Source organism: Rhinatrema bivittatum, chromosome 1, assembly GCF_901001135.1.
Source record: "Rhinatrema bivittatum chromosome 1, aRhiBiv1.1, whole genome shotgun sequence".
Lineage (NCBI taxonomy): Eukaryota > Metazoa > Chordata > Amphibia > Gymnophiona > Rhinatrematidae > Rhinatrema > Rhinatrema bivittatum.
This window is the reverse complement of record NC_042615.1, coordinates 570,485,493-570,504,158: the sequence shown is the minus strand read 5'-3', so window position 1 is coordinate 570,504,158 and position 18,666 is coordinate 570,485,493. Positions and strand designations below refer to the sequence as shown.

The following is an 18,666-nucleotide window of genomic DNA, read 5'->3' as shown; positions in this document are numbered from 1 at the left end:
CCAGACGTGGGATTCTATCAACAGTGAACAGCTTATCTAGCCTTGTATAGTGAGTTGAATTTGCAGCCCCAGTCACTATACTAGGAAAATCGTTTCTAAGAGAGCTTTCAGTAGACACGAGAATGGGATACCCTGCTGCCCAGAAGCAAGAAAAGGGAGTGGGAGACAAGCTCTTGATAAGTTCCAGAATCCACATATGTATACCTCTTTTTCTCGCACTACACACAATACAGGGAAATCTATGTCTGTTCAGATGCCTCAGTGAAAGTCATACCTGCAGGGGCCTACTAGAAGATAACAGACAACGAAGGGAAACCCCATGTGGGATTTATTCTTGGGAAGGCTAAATTAGCTCCACAGACTAGCCATACCATCCCAAGACTTGAATTGTGCGGGGCAGTGCTAACAGTGGAAGTTACTGAACACCGCTAAATAAAATACACTTATAACTTGACAATGGTTACATTTTTACACTGACAATAACGTGATTTTGGATTACATACACAATCAGAGCAGGAGATTTTATATGTATGTGAGCAATAGGGTTGAACATATCAGAAAAACAGCCCGGCAAGAATAGTGGTGCTACATTCCCACTGATCTGAACCCTGGCTGAGCACAAATTCCCAAAATGTATTTGTGTGGGGGGGGGGGGGGGGGAGGAAGAGGAGAAGGACAGAGAGATGATATAAAATGAAGGAAAAATCCCCAGGTAATTGCAAACTAAAGCTCATGTTGCCAGATCCCAACCCTGGTTCTGACTGAGCTGGAAGTACACGGGAGGGGGAGAAAATTACAGGTCAAAGAAAAAAAATTCCAACACAGAGAGAGAGATTCCCTTCTATGTTTGTATGTCTGTGGTATTGGATAAACCAACATATATAACTACCCACATCTCCCCCGCTCTTCCCACCATAATCCCACCTATCTCCACAAATCCCTTCCACTTCTATACCCATCACTAACACTCTTAATCCCACTGCTAGAATATCCCACAACTGCTACCCCATCAATACAACACACCACGTGTTGATTCTAACATCCTTTCTGTCATGCTACAGTATCAGTATTTTACTCAGTAATAAGGCTTTATCCAAGATTTTATTTATTCCAATCCATGTACTCTTTCCCAAGTTTCTCTTATTATAATCCATGTTGTTTTAAGTTGCTCCTCTGAATTTACCTTATCTCTTCGTTATAATTATAATCATGTTGAAGTTGCCATACTGAATGTTAATGTATTTTGTTGTTGTTAAAATGTAAACCGGTGAAGGCCACCACCAATACTTCGGTATATAAAAGCCTATAAAATAAAAAATAAATACAAAAAAAATAAATGTGGGAGGCTCTTTATATGAGAGGGAGGCTGTGTGTGTCATTCTCCCTCTGCCTCCCTTCATTCCCATTGCCAAATAACAGCCTTTTTGAAAAAATGTTCTCCATTCACTGCTTCCCCAGGCTCTTGGGTTCCAAACGGCTTGGGTTATGACCAAACTTCTGGAGAGAGAGAGAGAGAGAGAGAGAGAGAGACAGACAGACAGACAGACAGACAGACAGACACTAACCATAATTCCCTCATAGTAACTCGAGGTGAGGTTTAGGTATTAGTGTAGGGGTTAGGGGCCACTTTGACGTTCAGAGTGTGGCGTATGAAAAGCAAAATTGCTTACCTTGTAATAGGTGTTATCCCAGGACAGCAGGATGTAGTCCTCACATATGGGTGACGTCATCCACGGAGCCCTTACGCGGGAAAAACTTCTGGCAAGTTTCTAGAAGTTTTAACTGGCTGCCTGAGGCTACTGAGCATGCCCGGCATGCCATGATATTCCCTGCCACAGGGGTCTCACTCCAGTCTTGTATGTAGCAATAAGCGTAAGCAAAAATATAATAATAAAGTCTGAGGCCCAACTCCGCGGGGTGGCGGGTGGGTTCCGTGAGGACTACATCCTGCTGTCCTGGGATAACACCTATTACAAGGTAAGCAATTTTGCTTTATCCCAGGACAAGCAGGATGCTAGTCCTCACATATGGGTGATTAGCAAGCTAGAGGCTGAGTCATTGTCCGTGCATGTAGCAGTGATGCGTTGTTGTGGAAATGATGCAGCCGAAGTACACAGCAGGTTGGATGTAGAAGGAGTTGGGATTAAACTGGAAACAAGTTCTTTAAGACAGATTGTCCATAGGCTGAATCCTGTCGTCCTTCCTTGTCTAAACAGTAGTGAGCTGCAAAAGTGTGGAGAGAAGTCCATGTTGCTGCTTTACAAATGTCAACGATTGGCACTGAACGAAAATGCGCTATTGAAGTTGACATTGCTCTTACTGAATGTGCCTTTACTCGCCCTTGGAGAGGAAGGCCTGCTTTTGTATAGCAAAATTGTATGCAGTCTGCTAACCAATTGGATAGAGTATGCTTTCCCACTGCTTTACCAGGCTTATTTGGGTCATAGGAGACGAAAAGCTGATTGGATTTTCTGAGGGACGTCGTGCGATTCAAGTAAAAGGACAAAGCACGTTTACAGTCCAAAGTGTGTAAAGCTCTTTCGCCTTGATGAGAGTGAGGCTTTGGAAAGAATGTGGGTAGAACTATAGTTTGATTTAAGTGGAATTCCGTAACTACCTTGGGAAGGAATTTTGGATGTGTTCGGAGAACCACTCTGTCATGGAGGAACTTTGTGTAAGGTTCGTATGTGACAAGTGCTTGTAATTCACTAACCCTCCTAGCTGATGTAATGGCTATGAGGAAAATAGTTTTCCATGTGAGAAATTTAAGGTCACAGGTATCTATGGGTTCAAAGGGAGAACGCATTAGACCTGTTAAGACCAGATTCAGGTCCCATTGCGTAGCTGGGGGCCGAATTGGTGGTTTAAGTTGAGTTAGACCTCTCATGAATCTACTGACGAGAGGTTGTGTGGAGATAGGTGCATCTCCTATCTTGTCATGATAAGCTGAGATTGCACTCAAATGTACTCTGATTGACGATGTCTGAAGTCCAGAGTCTGAAAGATAGCACAGATAATCTAGTAGAGTAGTTGTGGGGCAAGTGAAAGGATCTGTATTGTTTTGCTTGCACCAGGAAGTGAATCGTTTCCACTTGAAAGAATAATTCTTTCTTGTGGAAGGTTTGCGGGAAGCTATAAGCACTTGAGATACATTAGTTGAGAGGTTAAGTGATTGTAAGATCAAGCTTTCAACATCCATGCTGTCAAGGATAGGGATTGAAGGTTGGGATGGCGCAACCGGCCCTGATCCTGAGTGATGAGATTGGGAGCTACTCCCAGGCGAATTGGATCCTTGACTGACAGGTCTAGCAGTGTGGGAAACCATACTTGTCGAGGCCAATATGGGGCTATGAGAATCATGGACCCCTTGTCCTGTTGTAGCTTCACCAGTGTCTTGGTGATAAGCGGTATTGGAGGATATGCATATAGTAGGCCTGAGTTCCAAGGGCGAGCAAAGGCGTCCTTGGCTGGTTGGTGCTTCTGTTGGTGCAGGGAACAGAAGTTGGTCACCTTGTGGTTGAGGTGCGACGCAAAGAGGTCTGTTGTTGGCTGTCCCCAACATTGGAATATTTTGGTCGCTATCGAGGGATTCAGAGACCACTCGTGTGGTTGGAATTGCCGACTGAGTCGGTCTGCTAGTACATTTTGAATTCCTGCTAGATAAGTGGCCTGTAGTAACATTGAGTGATTCAAGGCCCAGTCCCAAATTTGCGCAGCTTCTTGACAAAGGAGATACGAGCCCGTACCTCCCTGTTTGTTGATGTACCACATGGCCACCGTATTGTCCGTTTGGATTAACACAGTCTTGTGTGAAAGGCAGTCCTTGAACGCATGCAGCGCATAGCGTATAGCTCGAAGTTCCAGAAAATTGATTTGATATGTGGCTTCGAGTTTTGTCCAAGTTCCTTGAGTTTGAAGAGAGTGTACATGAGCTCCCCATCCCAAGGTGGATGCATCTGTAGTTAACGTTATTTGAGGGATCGGCTTTTGGAAAGGCAGGCCCTTGCGTAAATTGTCTTTGATTGTCCACCAGTTTAGCGATGAGCGAAGTTGGTGGGTTACTTGGATGGGAGAATGAAGCGGTTGAATAGCTTGGATCCATTGCGACCGTAGAGTCCATTGCGTAAGTCGCATGGCAAGTCGTGCCATCGGAGTGACATGAACCGTTGATGCCATGTGGCCCAGTAAGATTAGGAACTGATGAGCTGTCACTTGCAGTTGTGTGGACATGGTGTACGCTAACTGGGACAGTGTATGTGCACGGTCTTCTGGAAGAAAAGCTTGTGCGAGGTTTGTGTCCAATTCTGCTCCTATGTATTGGAGTAGATGAGATGGTTGCAGGTGGGATTTTTGATAATTGATGAGAAATCCCAGTGTGTGCAGTACCTTTATTGTGTAATGTAGAGAAGTAAGCGCCCCTTGTTGAGATTGACTTTTTATAAGCCAATCGTCTAGATAAGGGAAGACATGAACACCTTGTTTGTGCAAATGTCCTGCTATTACCGCTAGGCATTTTGTGAATACTCTGGGAGCTGAGGCTAGGCCGAATGGTAGGACTCTGTATTGGAAATGCTGGCGTCCCACCTTGAATCTTAGGTACTTGCGATGAGGTGGGAAAATAGGTATGTGAGTATAAGCGTCTTGGAGATCCAGAGAACAAAGCCAATCCCCCTTTTGTATGAGAGGAAGAATGGTGCCCAAGGATACCATTCTGAATTTTTCTTTTCTTAGAAATTTGTTGAGATTTCTGAGATCTAGAATTGGACGCAGTCCTCCGGTTTTCTTTGGAATGAGGAAATACCGGGAATAGAATCCTCTTCCCTTCTGTGAGCGTGGTACGTGTTCCACCGCTCTTGCTTTCAGAAGAGTAGATAATTCCATTTGTAATTGAGGTATGTGATCGAGATGGGAGTTTTGTGGTGGACACTCCGGCGGGGGAGCTGTGAAGTCTAGGTGGTAACCCTGATGAACTATGGATAAGACCCATTGATCTGTGGTGATATTTTCCCAATCGTTGTAAAAGTGGGAAATCCTTCCCCCCACTGGCAAATCCGGAAAGGGGTTGGGTTGGCTTTGTTCTCCGGGACTGCTTTCAAAAGCCAGAGGTGGAAGCAGTTTGGGGCGGAGGCTGTGGCCTTGCAGCTCTCTGCTGTCTCTGCTGAGGGCGCTGTGGAGGCCTTGTAGAGCGTGGCCTTGAGGTCTGGGGGTAATACCTTCTTGGTCTAAAGAAAGGCCGTCTGGTGTCTCGCCGTGGCGGCCTGCGGGCAGGGTGAGTAGGAGCATCGTGGGACAACGTAGAGAGCTGTTTTAATGTTTCAGAGTGCTCTCTAAGCTGCGTTACGGCATCTTGTACTTTTGTTCCGAACAAGTTGTCGCCCAGGCAAGGCAAGTCCACTAGTTTATCCTGGACCTCTGGACGTAGGTCAGACGCCTTCAACCAGGCCCATCTTCGAGCACTGATGCCTGAAGCTGCCGTTCTGGAAGAAGTCTCAAATGCGTCGTACGCCGCTCGCACCTCATGCTTGCCCGCATCCAGACCTTTCTGCACAATGTGTTGTGCTGCCTCCTGCTGCTGTTGAGGGAGAGAGGGAAGAAATTCCTCAATCTGCTTCCACAGGTTTCTTTGATGCTGTGTTATATACAGTTGGTACGCAGCAATTTTCGCATTTAGCATCGCTCCCTGGTAGATCTTACGCCCCATAAGGTCTAGGAATCTGTTATCTTTCCCAGGAGGGATAGAAGCGTGAGTTCTTGACCTTCTTGATTTCTTTTGCGCAGATTCCACAACTAATGAACTGTGAGGTAGTTGTGGCTTCTCAAAGCCTGGGGCCGCTTGGACTAAATATGTAGAATCAATTCTACGATTAACTCCCGGTGTTGTACATGGGTGCTCCCAAATCCGTTGCTGAAGTTGGAGTAGTACTTCATGAACTGGAATTGCTAGGTTATGTTTTGGAGGATCTACAAATTGTAGAATCTCCAGTGTTTGCTGTCTGTCATCTTTCTCTGCCTGAAGTTGAAAAGGGATGGATTCCGACATCTCTTGAACGAAAGAAGCAAAGGATAAATCCTCAGGAGGGGATTGCTTCTTGGTTTGTGGCGGAGTACCTTCTGATAAAAATTCTTCTGAAGAATACTCCGATTGTGTGTCAGACCATGTATCCTCTGGTTGAGGATATGAAGGATGGCTTGGAATTGTAGATGGAGGAACCCCCGAGGGTCCTGGTAAAGGATCCTGGATGTCCGGTGCCCCATCACTGGTATCACTGTTTTCCGCCGGGTATGAAGGCAAGGAAGATAAAAGATCATGATATCTTTTAGTGAGGATAGCATGTAATCTTTTCTCAGAGGGAATCTCTGGATGTTTGGACTTTCCTGTTGCCTTTTTTCCCCGGCTTGAAGCTGCAGAAGGAGCTACAGTGTAATGTGGAGGTGGTTGTGCCGCCGTAGAAAGTGATGTAGTGAGAAAGGAAAACATGGAGATGGGAATCAATGAGGAGATTGGTCTGGAAGCACTTGTGGATATTGTAGAATGTACACTCGTCGATTCCATCGAAGGATGTGCAATTTGCATCAAAGATGAGGCTGTTGACATCGATGGAGCAGCAGGCATCGTTGGAGCGCAGATAGGCACGTCCATCGGAATAGATAGAGCTGCAGCAGTCATCGGCACCGAGATTGGCATCGGTATGGACGATGACGTTGGCATCGGCACTGGCATCGATGTGGACGATGGTACCGGCATCGACTCGATAGTCGGCATCGATGGAGACATCGGCATCGGCCCGATGGCCGGCATCGATGGAGTCATCGGCATCGGCCCGATGGCCGGCATCGACTGGGGAGTCGGCATCGACCCGTAGGTCGGCATCGGTCCTACCAGGGCCGGTATTGGAGATGCAGCCGGGATGGCTTCTTTCATGGCATCGGCGACAAGCTTCTTAATCAAGGTTGTTAAGTCCGCCACGGACGTCGACGGTGTCGATTCCTCTGAAGGGATTACCGAGGTCGATGACAACTTCCGCTGTTTAGCCCTTGGTTCTTCCGGCGATGGCAACGGAGGAATCGCATGATGTCTCCGGTGTTTATGTTTGGGACGGATCTCAGAAACGGATCTGGACGATGACGGGGTTGGCGAGGAAGCATCTCCCGAACCTTGTTGGACTTTCTTTAGAAGTATCTTCTTCGATACGCCTATCGGGGAAGATCTAGTCGAGGTCGACGGCGATGTCGGTGCTCTGATTTGAAAAATCTGAGCCATTCTTTCATGGCGAAGCTTCCTACCTTTCGTCGTCATTTCTTGACATTGGGCACAAGAAGCGATGTCGTGGTCTCCTCCCAAACAACGGACGCACTCCACGTGCGGGTCGGTGATGGACATAGTCCGGTTGCAGGCCGGACATTTTTTGAATCCGGAGGTTTTCTCCGTCGACATCCGTCGATGAATTCGGATTCCTTTTTGTCAAAAAAGAGTATGAAGTTTGTCACCAGCCGGTGACAAACCGAGCGAGACCCGTAAAGGGTAAAAAGTTGAGAATTAAAGTTAGTCGTTGTGAGGTAACTCACGGGGCTCCTGGAAACCGCGATGCAGCTAGCAGCGCGGAAAAAAGAAGACTGGAGTGAGACCCCTGTGGCAGGGAATATCATGGCATGCCGGGCATGCTCAGTAGCCTCAGGCAGCCAGTTAAAACTTCTAGAAACTTGCCAGAAGTTTTTCCCGCGTAAGGGCTCCGTGGATGACGTCACCCATATGTGAGGACTAGCATCCTGCTTGTCCTGGGATAAAGAACAGTACACTCTTGTGAAGATTTGATGACCTTCGGAGTGAGGAAACTCACCCAAAGATGAGATTTGTGCAATGTTCTCTCAACCTAGCTTGATGTTACCCAGGTAGAAAGTCCATATGCAGATACTGTAAAGGAACTGGTGGAAGAGGTAAAATTGTTGTTTCTGGTAGGCTAGGCACATTTTATAACTTTTTGGTGAGTACACTAGGAAATTATTGGTGTTTCTGGTAATTACAGACATTATACAACCATTTTTTATTATAGAAATGGTTAGGTAAGGGGTGCATTTGAGAGGTTTGGAAAGCATTATGGGTATTTCCATTATTTCCTATGGAAAAAGTAGTCTTGACTTACAACCAGCTTGAGTTACAACCAGCCCTCTGGAACCAACTGAGTTTGTAAGTCAAGGGATCACTGTAGTTGACTTTACTTCCCAGATTCTATTAAGAGGACTCTGCAATTGCCGTGCTGTACTGTACCATGATAGCAGTCAACAGTAGAAATATAGCCTGCAACAATTGCAATATAAATGGCTCATTTCAGCAAATCCTGACAGAAACATTCATACTTACCTAAAATTCTGTCCAGTGAGCCAACATTTTCTTCTTTGTGAGTACTGGTATTTTTAATATATCTTGGTGATTGTGACTCTATCTTAATTTTGTGTCTGTGACTTTTTAACTTTTGGTCTTCCTTGTTAAACCTGACTTTCTTAGGTGGTAGGTCATCTTCAGATGATGAAAAGACATCTATTGTTTGAGAATTGTTTTCCCTGTCTTCTTTGGTAAAAGTAAGCAGTTTATTTTTATCTTTCATTTCTTTCATGGTTAAAACTCTGGACTGTGCTGGTATTTCAAAATCATCAGATTCATCACTGATATCATCAGTGCCTTTGGCCTGTAAAGTTTTTTGGGCATTGTTGAAGGCACAAATCTTTTTCTTAAAAGATGACCAAGAACTGGTGAATGCAGGTTGCTCTGATGTCATAAAACGTCCTTTCATAATTGAACTATCACTATCCTTTTCTGCATCTGAACTTTCAGAATCCCATGACGATGTCTCTTTAGCTGGCGCCCTCTCCTGCTGAGCTGACAGTTGAGAAGAGTAGATGATGTCACTCTCTTCTGAGCTGTCCTCAGTCTCCTTGACAAAGCTAACATGCTCTGAAACCCTCCGGTGCATACTTGTATTTTTTATTTCATTTTCCTCCTCTGAGTCAGTTGAAAAATCCCAGTTTGGAGCACGCTTTTTCACTCTATGAATATCTTTCTCATCTGGATGTTTTGGGTACTTTGTGTTTGTCTGATACCCCAATGTACTTTTGATCATTTTCATTCTTCTGAGCTCTCCATCCGATCTCTGATTTGCAGAGCTTTGGTTGTAAGAAAGATCACTGCTCATGCTGGAATCTTTGGAAGCTACAGTTTTCTTCTCTAGCAGTTTTGAAAACCCACATTGTTGCAATGTGAGTTCTCTTTTAGAATCAACAGTATTGCCTGCATTGCTTACTCTGCTCCTACAGGTCTTGGTCTTTGAATTCTTCATAGCTTCTTCATCACTATCACTACTCAAATCAAAAGGTTCTCTTTCCAGAAGTCTTCCATGTTCGAGGTTTGCTATATAGTCTTCGCCACATGGCTCCATAGGCTAAAAAATAAAGAAATATTAAACTATTAAAAATATTAGATAATGCAACAGATATATTTACTATTTTATTTATGATACCCAGGGGTCGTAAACCACAAATGTGCTAGCTGATAACACATACAACATCACGGTTTAGTAGTAAAGTCTGACATTGCTAAAATAATCTACTGAGTATACACAGCTGTCTGCTTACATGTGGCAGGAGTTATGGCTGCATTTAACCAGATAATACAACAGCTATCAAAAAAGCATTTTAATATTACATCCTAATTTATTGTCTTTTTGTCTCCTTGTCCTGTAAACTAAAACATTACTTCTTTTTTCTATAGCCATTGTTCACTGATTCCCCAAATAATTTTAAGGTATCTTCGTCATGCTTGCAGTCCTTATACCCCTTTCAATACTCCTCAGTAGCCACAAGTTCAAAAGTATATATTATATATATATATTTTCACACATATAAAGTATACATATGTAAATAATGGTATCTGGATCATTAAAAATGCTGTCAAAAGGTTTCATGCTTTTTGGCAACCCTAAATAAGGCCCTTTTACATGGGCAACTTCATATTATCAGATTTAGTTTACCATGGAAGGAACAAAGGAACAGATACACATGGAAGCCACTAGATCTTCCTTTTATATAGCTTATTGTTCACTGTGAGAACTAAGCAAGAGTTCATAAAGAGTTCTTAGAGTTCACAAACGTTCACCTAACTGATTCACCTTTTCCTTTATAACTAATGATAGCGTGAACTGGCGTTACAGCTTTGTAGGATGAAATAGGTTATGTTACCAATTTACTGTGATGAATCACGGCTGACTAGTTATTCTGGATGTTTGTTATGTTTATGCGCTGTTGTATCAATATCTCTGTTTTGAGCTGTTATGTGTATTTGAAAACTCTTAATAAAAACAATAATAAATAAATAAATAAATAAATTGTATCTGTGGACCAGTTGCACAGCCACAGCTGCCGACTGGCTGCAATAACTGAAGCAGCTCCTCTGGCAGCTGAGCGCAGCAAGTCACAGCCTGCATCAGCCAAGAACGCAGCCCCCGGTTTCTATTATAGGTCCAAGATCAGACCCAATACCACCAGATTCTTGACAAAAACACAAGATAGCCCGAACTACCAAGGTACAACAAGAAGCAATTTGCAAGTTCATTGTCACTGCCTCAAAAGCTTGCTTCAGGATAGCCTCAATCCTCCTGTCTTGAAATCTGGAGCCAGTTAGCAACCTTAAGTTAAAGTGGCCCCCTCATTTGTTGGGGGCAGAGCTGCCCTCACTGTGGTAAAGAAACAGAACTTCCAGACCTGTCCATTTCTAGGAAAAAAAAAAAAGACTAATGGCTGCTGAAATAATTGGGAGCTTTATCCTCTCTTTAATCTATTATGCACCTGACCTATGATTGGATATTAATTCTAAGCACCCAGTTCAGTGGTTGACACAAGAAGAACAGGTGGTGGAAGCCTGATGCTAGGCAAAATGGTAAATGGTAGAAGCTATTCTTAAAAACAAAATTATGGACCACAAAGCTAGATATGGTTGAATGGAGGAGAGTCAGCATGGCTTTTACAAAGGGAAGTATTGACAAAGTCCCTCATAAGAGACTCCTCAGGAAATTACAATGTTATGGGATAGGAGACAGTGTCTTGATGTGGTTTGGTAAGTGGATAAAAGACAGGAAACAAAAGCTAGGATTAAACAGTTAATTTTCCAAATGGAAAAAGGTCACTAGTGGAATAGTCTAGAAGTTTATATTGGTCCCTGTGCTATTTAGCATATTCATAAAAGATCTGCAGAAAAGGACGACGAGTGAGGTGACCAAATTTGCAGATGGCACAAAATTGTTCTGAGTTGTTAAAACAGCAGCAGATTGTGAGCCCTTGTGAGAGGAGGAGTCTGTGCATCTAAATGGCAGATGCAATTTAATGTGGAAAAGTACAAAGCATTGCAGATATGGAAAAATAATCCCAGCTACAGGTACATGATGCTGAGTGCCCTGTTAGGAGTCACTACCTAGAAAAAGGACCTCTGGGTCTTTGTGGACAGTACCTTGAAATCTTTGGCTTGGTGTACAGTGGCAGAGGAAAAGGCAAATAGAATGTTAGGAATTATTTGGAAAGGAAAAGGGAACAAAACCAAGAATATCATAATACCTGGTAGATACACAGAAAAGATACAGAGAAAAGCTACAAAAAAGATATAAGGGATGAAAAAGCTCCCTTATGGAGAAAGGCTAAACAGATTAGGGTTCTTTAGCCTGGAAAACAGAGGATATGATTGAGATTTATACAATCATGAATGGGATGGAAAGGGTAAAAAGGGAATGGTAATTTACCCTTTCAAACAACACTAGGACTAGAGTACAATACATGAAACTAGTAACTGGCAGATTTTTATAGGAAGAATTTTTTTGTATTCAGTGCATAATCGAGCTGTGGAATCTGCTGCTAGATGATGTGGTCAAGGCAATTAACACAGTGGGGTTCAAAAGAGGATTGGACAAGTTCCTGAAGAAGAAGAAGAAGGCCATAAATAGTTATTAGCCAGATAGATTTAAGAAAGCCAGCACTTATTCCTGGGAGTGAGATACTTGAAAGAGCTCAACTATTTGGGATCTGATGGGTACTTGTGACTTGCACTGACCACTTTCAGAGACAGAATGCAGGGCTCAATGGAACTTGGTCTGACGCAGCATGGCATTTATGTTCTTATCTAGGACCCACCAAGCATTTCTTTGTTCCTAATTAACGGGCCGATACAGTAAAGTCCGCGGGAGAGCGCACAGGCCACTCTCCTGTGCACGCGATTCACTATTCAAATTAGGCCCGGCGGTAAAAACAGGCAAAAGGAGGTGCTAGGGACACTAGCGCGTCCCTAGTGCCTCCTTTTGGACCGGAGCAGCGGCTGTCAGCGGGTTTGACAGCCAACGCTCAATTTTGCCGGCATCAGTTCTTGAGCCCACTGACAGCCACGGGCTCGGAAACCGGACGCTGGCAAAATTGAGCGTCCGGTTTTCGACCCGACAGCCGCGGGCCTACTTCAAAATTTTTTTTTTTAAACTTTTGGAAACTTTCGGGACCTCCGACTTAATATCGCCATGATATTAAATAAGAAGGTGCACAGAAAAGCATTTTTTACTGCTTTTCTGTGCACTTTCCCGGTGCCCGAAGAAATTAGCGCCCACCTTTGGGTAGGTGCTAATTTCTGAAAGCAAAATGTGCGGCTTGGCTGCACATTTTGTTTTCTGAATCGCGCGAGAATACCTAATAGGGCCATCAACATGCATTTGCATGTTGCGGGCACCATTAGGTTTGGGGGGTTGGACGCGCGTTTTCGGCCCCTTACTGAATAAGGGGTAACGCTAGCGCGTCGAAAACGCGCGTCCAATAGAGGGTTAACAGTGGCTCCGTCGGAGCGCACTGTACTGAATCGGTCCGTAAATGACCAAGACTGGTTTACTTTTACTGTTATTGTTTGTAAGGATTTGGGTGGACCCCTGGACTCTGTGGCTGCTGACCACGCCCACGGGGGGAAGTCCCCTGAAGGGCCACAAGTCAGGCTCAGCTTTAGGACACACACACAGTTAGATCTTTTATTAAACAGAGGTGGCGGTAGTGAGCAGGAATGTAGCCCGGCTGGACTTGTAGTCCCTCAGGCTCTGAATCGGCGATCCCACAATGGCTGTGCTGTAGTGGAGAGAAACTGAGATCGTGAATACAAGCAATATATGTAGGGTTCAGGAATAGAGCCTCGTTAGTATAGTACTCACACAGCGGTCTCTCGGTATGGAGCACAGGAGCTGAAGTAAAGGCAGGCCCTCGAGGAGTGAGTACCTGGTTCCAGGGAACAGCTCTGAGAGAAATAGATGGTAACTCACTGATGGTATTGGCAGTGGTGTCTTCCAGGCAGAAGAGAAGTCCAGGTAGCGAGTCCAGGAACATGGGCCCTCGAGGAGTGAGTACCTGTTCCAGACAGTGACCTGAAAGAGGAGAGGGGCCCCCGAGGAGTGGGTACCCCAAATAGAGTAAGTCCAATAATGGAGAGGCAGAGTAGCTAGGTACGGAGAGCAAATCCCATCCGTTAGGAAACCTGTTGCTAACTCGACGGCTAGCAATCGCGTAGGCTATTTGTATCTGGGATGCGTGATGTCATCACAGGGGGACGCCCCTGAATTTCGCGCCAAAGAAGGTACTTGAAGCAGGGCCGCATAGCGCGTGCACCCTAAGGCAACTGGACAACATGGCGGGAGGCAGCGCCTAAGCCGGACCGGGGACGCCAGGCAGAAGCCGCGGCAGCCAAACGTCCGTCAACTGCAGGAGTCGTCGCCAGAGAGGTAAGGAGGGTGGAGTGGAGACGTCGGGCAGCGACAGTCGTAACAGGAACCACTTAAAAAAATAACATCCCTACTAGTTCTGCTCCTTAACCACAGTGAGGGTTGTAGTCCTACTCATAACTTGAATTCTACCAAAGTAGGAGTCACTGCTGATTTAATTATCTCTACAGAAGACATCTCAATTACATCCAATGGCAGATTATTCTGATGCTTATCTATCCCATTAATTTTAAATTTAATGTATCCTTTACTAATGAAAATGTATCCACAGGTGGAATGCTGTGCATATGAACTTAGCAAGTAAGAATATGACATACAATTATTTAATCAGAAAACACAAATTTTTGAAAGCAATTTCCAACAGTAAAACACTTGATTTATTAAGCTTTTCCCATTAGATATAGAATGGGAGAAAAGCCTTAGTAAATCAGGTCCATAATCAGCTATGCTAAATTCAGTCCATATACTAACTATTGTTACTAGGGAATGGTTTGCCTTTGTCCAAATGACATGGTTATGCAGTTAAGATTTATAGCACATTATATTTCATTTTGGTGCAGTCTTCTAACTCTTTCCAAGTCAAATGACTTTCCAAACTAAACAACTCTGCAGGCCAAACCACTACATAATCAGATTATTTATTAGGTAAACATAGAGCAGGGTGGCCAAGACTCAAGGATTTGGAGGCCAAGCATACCACTGATAATGGCTTATAGTTACAGGCACATTTTGGCTCTATGTTAAACATCAAGGATTATTGCAGCCAAGCATGCTTTGTGTACCAGACACTACAAAAAGTTTGCAAACTGGCATACCTATGGTACCTGAATATAATCTGCTTTGAAGTGGTTAAAAGGCAGAATATAAATCAAATAAAAATAAATAAATGAATGCTATGTAAGGAAAAAGTGGTCTATTGTGTGAAGGAGGAAAAGGGAGGCAATAGATGCAAGACAATTCAAGAACAGTGATAGTTCAGGATACTGCACATGCTGTAAATCAAAAGAAGAAAATAAGAAAGGGCCGAAGAGGAAAAGATTAAGGAGCTGTTTATCTTTTAACTTTCTTGAAACAAAGTGTTGAGATTTTGCATTGCATAGATTTTACAGTTGCGTCATGTTATATTCCAAAACCAAATACTGGTCATGTATAAAGTTAATAATGTTAGCCCACCAAAACAGAAACAGTACAAATATTAAAAAATGAAATGATCTGTCCTATACCCTGTTTCAATCCAAGTTTGTTTTACTGTCGGTTTAACTTTAACACTATAGCTTTCCAAGAGTATCTACTGTTCCAAATACTGTCAAAATAAAGCTTTTGTTAATACAGCAGAAACAAAATAACTAACTTATTGGAGAAATTACTTACCTGATAATTTCATTTTCCTTTAGACAGATGCACTTATGCCAAGTGGGTTTATGCTCCCCTGCCAGCAGATGGAGACAGAGCAAGTTGATGTCACAGTATATATAGCCCTGCAGTGACCCCAGTCTGCCAGTATTCTCTTCAAAAGCAACTGTCGACAGACTAGCAAAAAACTTGATTAAAAAACATGATTAAAAACGGATAATCAGAACTGTACTCAACCAACCATAAACACTGAAATCTCGTAAGATTCTAGGTACCGCAAGCTAGGGACTGAATAAACAATTACCAGTAATCCCTTGGGACCCAGAGCCCCACAGGAGGATTATTGACACACTCATGCGGCAGCCAAGGGCAGGAAGCTGAGTCCATATGTCTACACTAAGGAAAACAAAATTATCAGGTAAGCAATTTCTCCATTTCCTAGCATGTAGACAGTTGGACTCAGAACCAGTAGGATGTAGCAAAGCTACTCCCCAACAGGGTGGGAGGCTGCCCGTGGTCCAGTCAACACCGCACATGCAAAGGCTGCATCCTCCTGGCCTGCACATCCAGACGATAAAACCTGGAAAAAAGTGTGTAAGGAAGACCATGTCGCAGCTTGGCAGGTATCGATGGGAGACAACAGACTAACTTCTGCCCAATGCACTGCCTGAGCCCTAACTTGAGTAGGCAACGCCTTTCCAGCATAAGATAAGCAGCCATGATCACCTCCTTAATCCAACCAGCTATGGTAGCCGACGAAGCCGGAGCTCCCTGCTTATTCCTGCCATGGAGAACAAACAGGCGAAAAGACTCCAAGACCTCCAGATACCGCACAACAGGACACTTAACATCCAAGGAGCGCAAAAGGTGAAACTCCTCCGCATCCTTGACCTTATCCAGGGATGGCAAGGAGATGGACTGATTCAAATCAAAATCTGAGACTACCTTGGGCAAGAAGGATGGAACAGTATACAGCTGTAATGCCCCCAGAGTCACCCGAAGGAACGGCTCCTGGCAAGACAAGGCCTGCAGCTCAGAAATCCGACGCGCAGAACATATAGCCACCAGGAACACAGTCATCAAGGTCAATAACCATAAGGAAAGGCTACACAGTGGTAGGAATGTAGTGCCCGCCAAAAGGTCCAGCACCAAATTGAGACTCCATAATGGAACCGGTAACCTCAAGGGAGGCCTAACATGCTTCACTCACTTCAAAAACGAGCCACATCAGGATGAGACGACAAAGAAACACCATTCACCAGGCCTCTGAAACAGGCAAGAGCTACAACTTGCACCTTCAAGGAATTAAGGGCCAAGCCTTTATTCAATCCATCCTGCAAAAAATCCAGAATGAGAGAGATCTTAACTGAATGAGGAAGAACACTCCGTTCTTCACACCAGGTCTCAAAAACTCTTCAAACCTGCACATAAGCCAAGGAAGTGGAGTGGAGAACTTACGAGCGCCATGTAAAGTGGCAATCACCACAGAGGAATAACCACACTTTAACAGGCGAGCCCCCTCAAGGGCCAAACCGTAAGACAGAACTGAGTCGGATCCTCGTGAAGAACTGGTCCCTGCTGAGCAGATCCATGTGCAGCGGAAGACTACGGGGAGCCTCCACCAGGAGTCATCGCAAATCCGCATACCACGGACGCCAGGGCCAGTCCTGGCACCACCAGGAGTACTAGTCCCCTGTGGTCTTTGATCTTGTGAATTATCCTGCCCAGCAATGGCCACGGAGGAAAGGCATAAAGCAATCTGTTTTCCGGCCAGACCTGTATGATACCATCTATTCCCAGGGACCACAGATCTCTCCTGCAACTGTAGAATCAAAGAACCTTCGCATTTCGAGAAGTCACCAGCAGGTCTAGGAATGGAAGGCCCCAACGATCCACAATCAGCTGAAATGCCTCGGCTGACAACACCCGCTCTTCTGGGTCCAGACTCTCCCTGCTGAGAAAGTCCGCTCTTACATTGTCTTTTCCTGCAATGTGAGAGGCTGAGATCATCTGCAGATGACCTTCTGACCATACCATCAGCTGGACTATTTCCTGCAATGTTTGCTGGCTCTTGCTTCCTCCCTGGTGATTGATATAAGCCACCATCGTTGCATTGTCCGACATGACACAAACCACTTGATTCCACAGACTGTGACTAAACTGCAAGCATGCCAGCCGTATCACCTGGGCCTCAAGGTGATTGATGTTCCAGCGGAACTCTTTAGCATTCCACTGCCCCTGGGTCGTCAACTCCAGACAGTGAGTCCCCCAACCATGGAGACTCGCATCTGACATGTGTACCAACCAGGCTGGAGAGGACAATTGAACTCCCTTTCTCAGATGATCCTCCTGCAACTACCTCTGGAGGCAGGAGCAGATTTCCATTGGCAAGTGGAGTCGAACTGCGTAATCCTGAGATTGCGGGTTCCAACGAGACACCAGAGATGGCTGAAGAGGACGCATATGCGCCCTTGCCCACGGCACCGATTCCAGGGTAGCTGCCATCAAGCTGAGTACCTGTAGGTAGAACTATACCATCATGCATATGGTGTTCATCAACTGGCGCACTTGAGACATAGGAAAACTCTGTCCTGTCCCGTGTCGAACCAGACCCCCAGATACTCCAACTGGGATGGCTGAAGACTGCTCTTGGTCAGGTAAACCACCCAACCGATCTCCTGCAATAAGGAGATCGGTTGGATGGTGTCACCAGGCATCTCTTCCTGAGACTTGGTTTGAATTAGCCAGTCGTCCAAATATGCGTGCACTAGGATTCCTTCTTTATGCAAAGCTGCCGCTACCACTACCATAATCTTGGACAATGTTCTGGGAGCGGTGGCTAGACCAAAAGGCAGCACCCAAAATTGATATTGGCACCCCAACACCGTAAAGCATACAAAGCACTGGTGTTCCAAACAGATGGGAAAATGAAGATAAGACCCTGACAGATCCCAGGGAGGTCAGAAATTCCCCCAACTGCACCGCCATTATCACAGAGCGTAAGGTTTCCATTCGAAAATGAGTCACCTTCAAGGGACAGTTGACCCTCTTGAGATCCAAGAAGGGATGAAAGGAGCCCTCCTTCTTGGGCACAACAAAATAAAAGGAATACTTTCTTGAGACATGCGCACTGGAACAATAGCCCTCAGTCTGAGAAGCCTTTGAAGCATGAACTCCACTACCTGCTTCTTCTGCAGGGAGTGGTATAGGGACACCATGAACACCCATTTCCGAGGAATACTGCGACATTCCAGTGCCTGCCCTTTGCATATCACTTGCAGGACCCACTGGTCTGGCGTGATCTTGACCCACCTCCGATAAAAGAGAGAAAGATTTCCCCCTATTTTCTGTTCTGGAAGGTGGTCAGCAAACCTTCATTGGAAAGCTTGGGAAGATCCACCACCCGAGCCTGCTCCTCTCTTTGGCTACCAGGGACGAAAGGACTGAGACCTACCAAAAGGCTGAGTCCGCTGAAAGGTCATCTCTCTGTAGAGATGAAAATGCCTGGAAAGACCCCTCAAACCAAAGGGGCGCT

At 44.9% G+C, this 18,666-nt stretch overlaps 1 protein-coding gene across 6 annotated transcripts in view; it reads right to left on the bottom strand.

The window, feature by feature from the left end:
* ERCC6L2 (ERCC excision repair 6 like 2) overlaps nt 1-18,666 on the bottom strand; it is a 427,384-nt gene that overhangs the window by 134,757 nt on the left and 273,961 nt on the right. For all 6 annotated transcript variants that reach the window (XM_029617631.1, XM_029617627.1, XM_029617610.1 and 3 more), the window contains one exon: nt 8,360-9,434. In XM_029617631.1, coding sequence (XP_029473491.1) covers nt 8,360-9,434 — 1,075 coding nt within the window. The remainder of the gene's footprint in view (nt 1-8,359; nt 9,435-18,666) is intronic.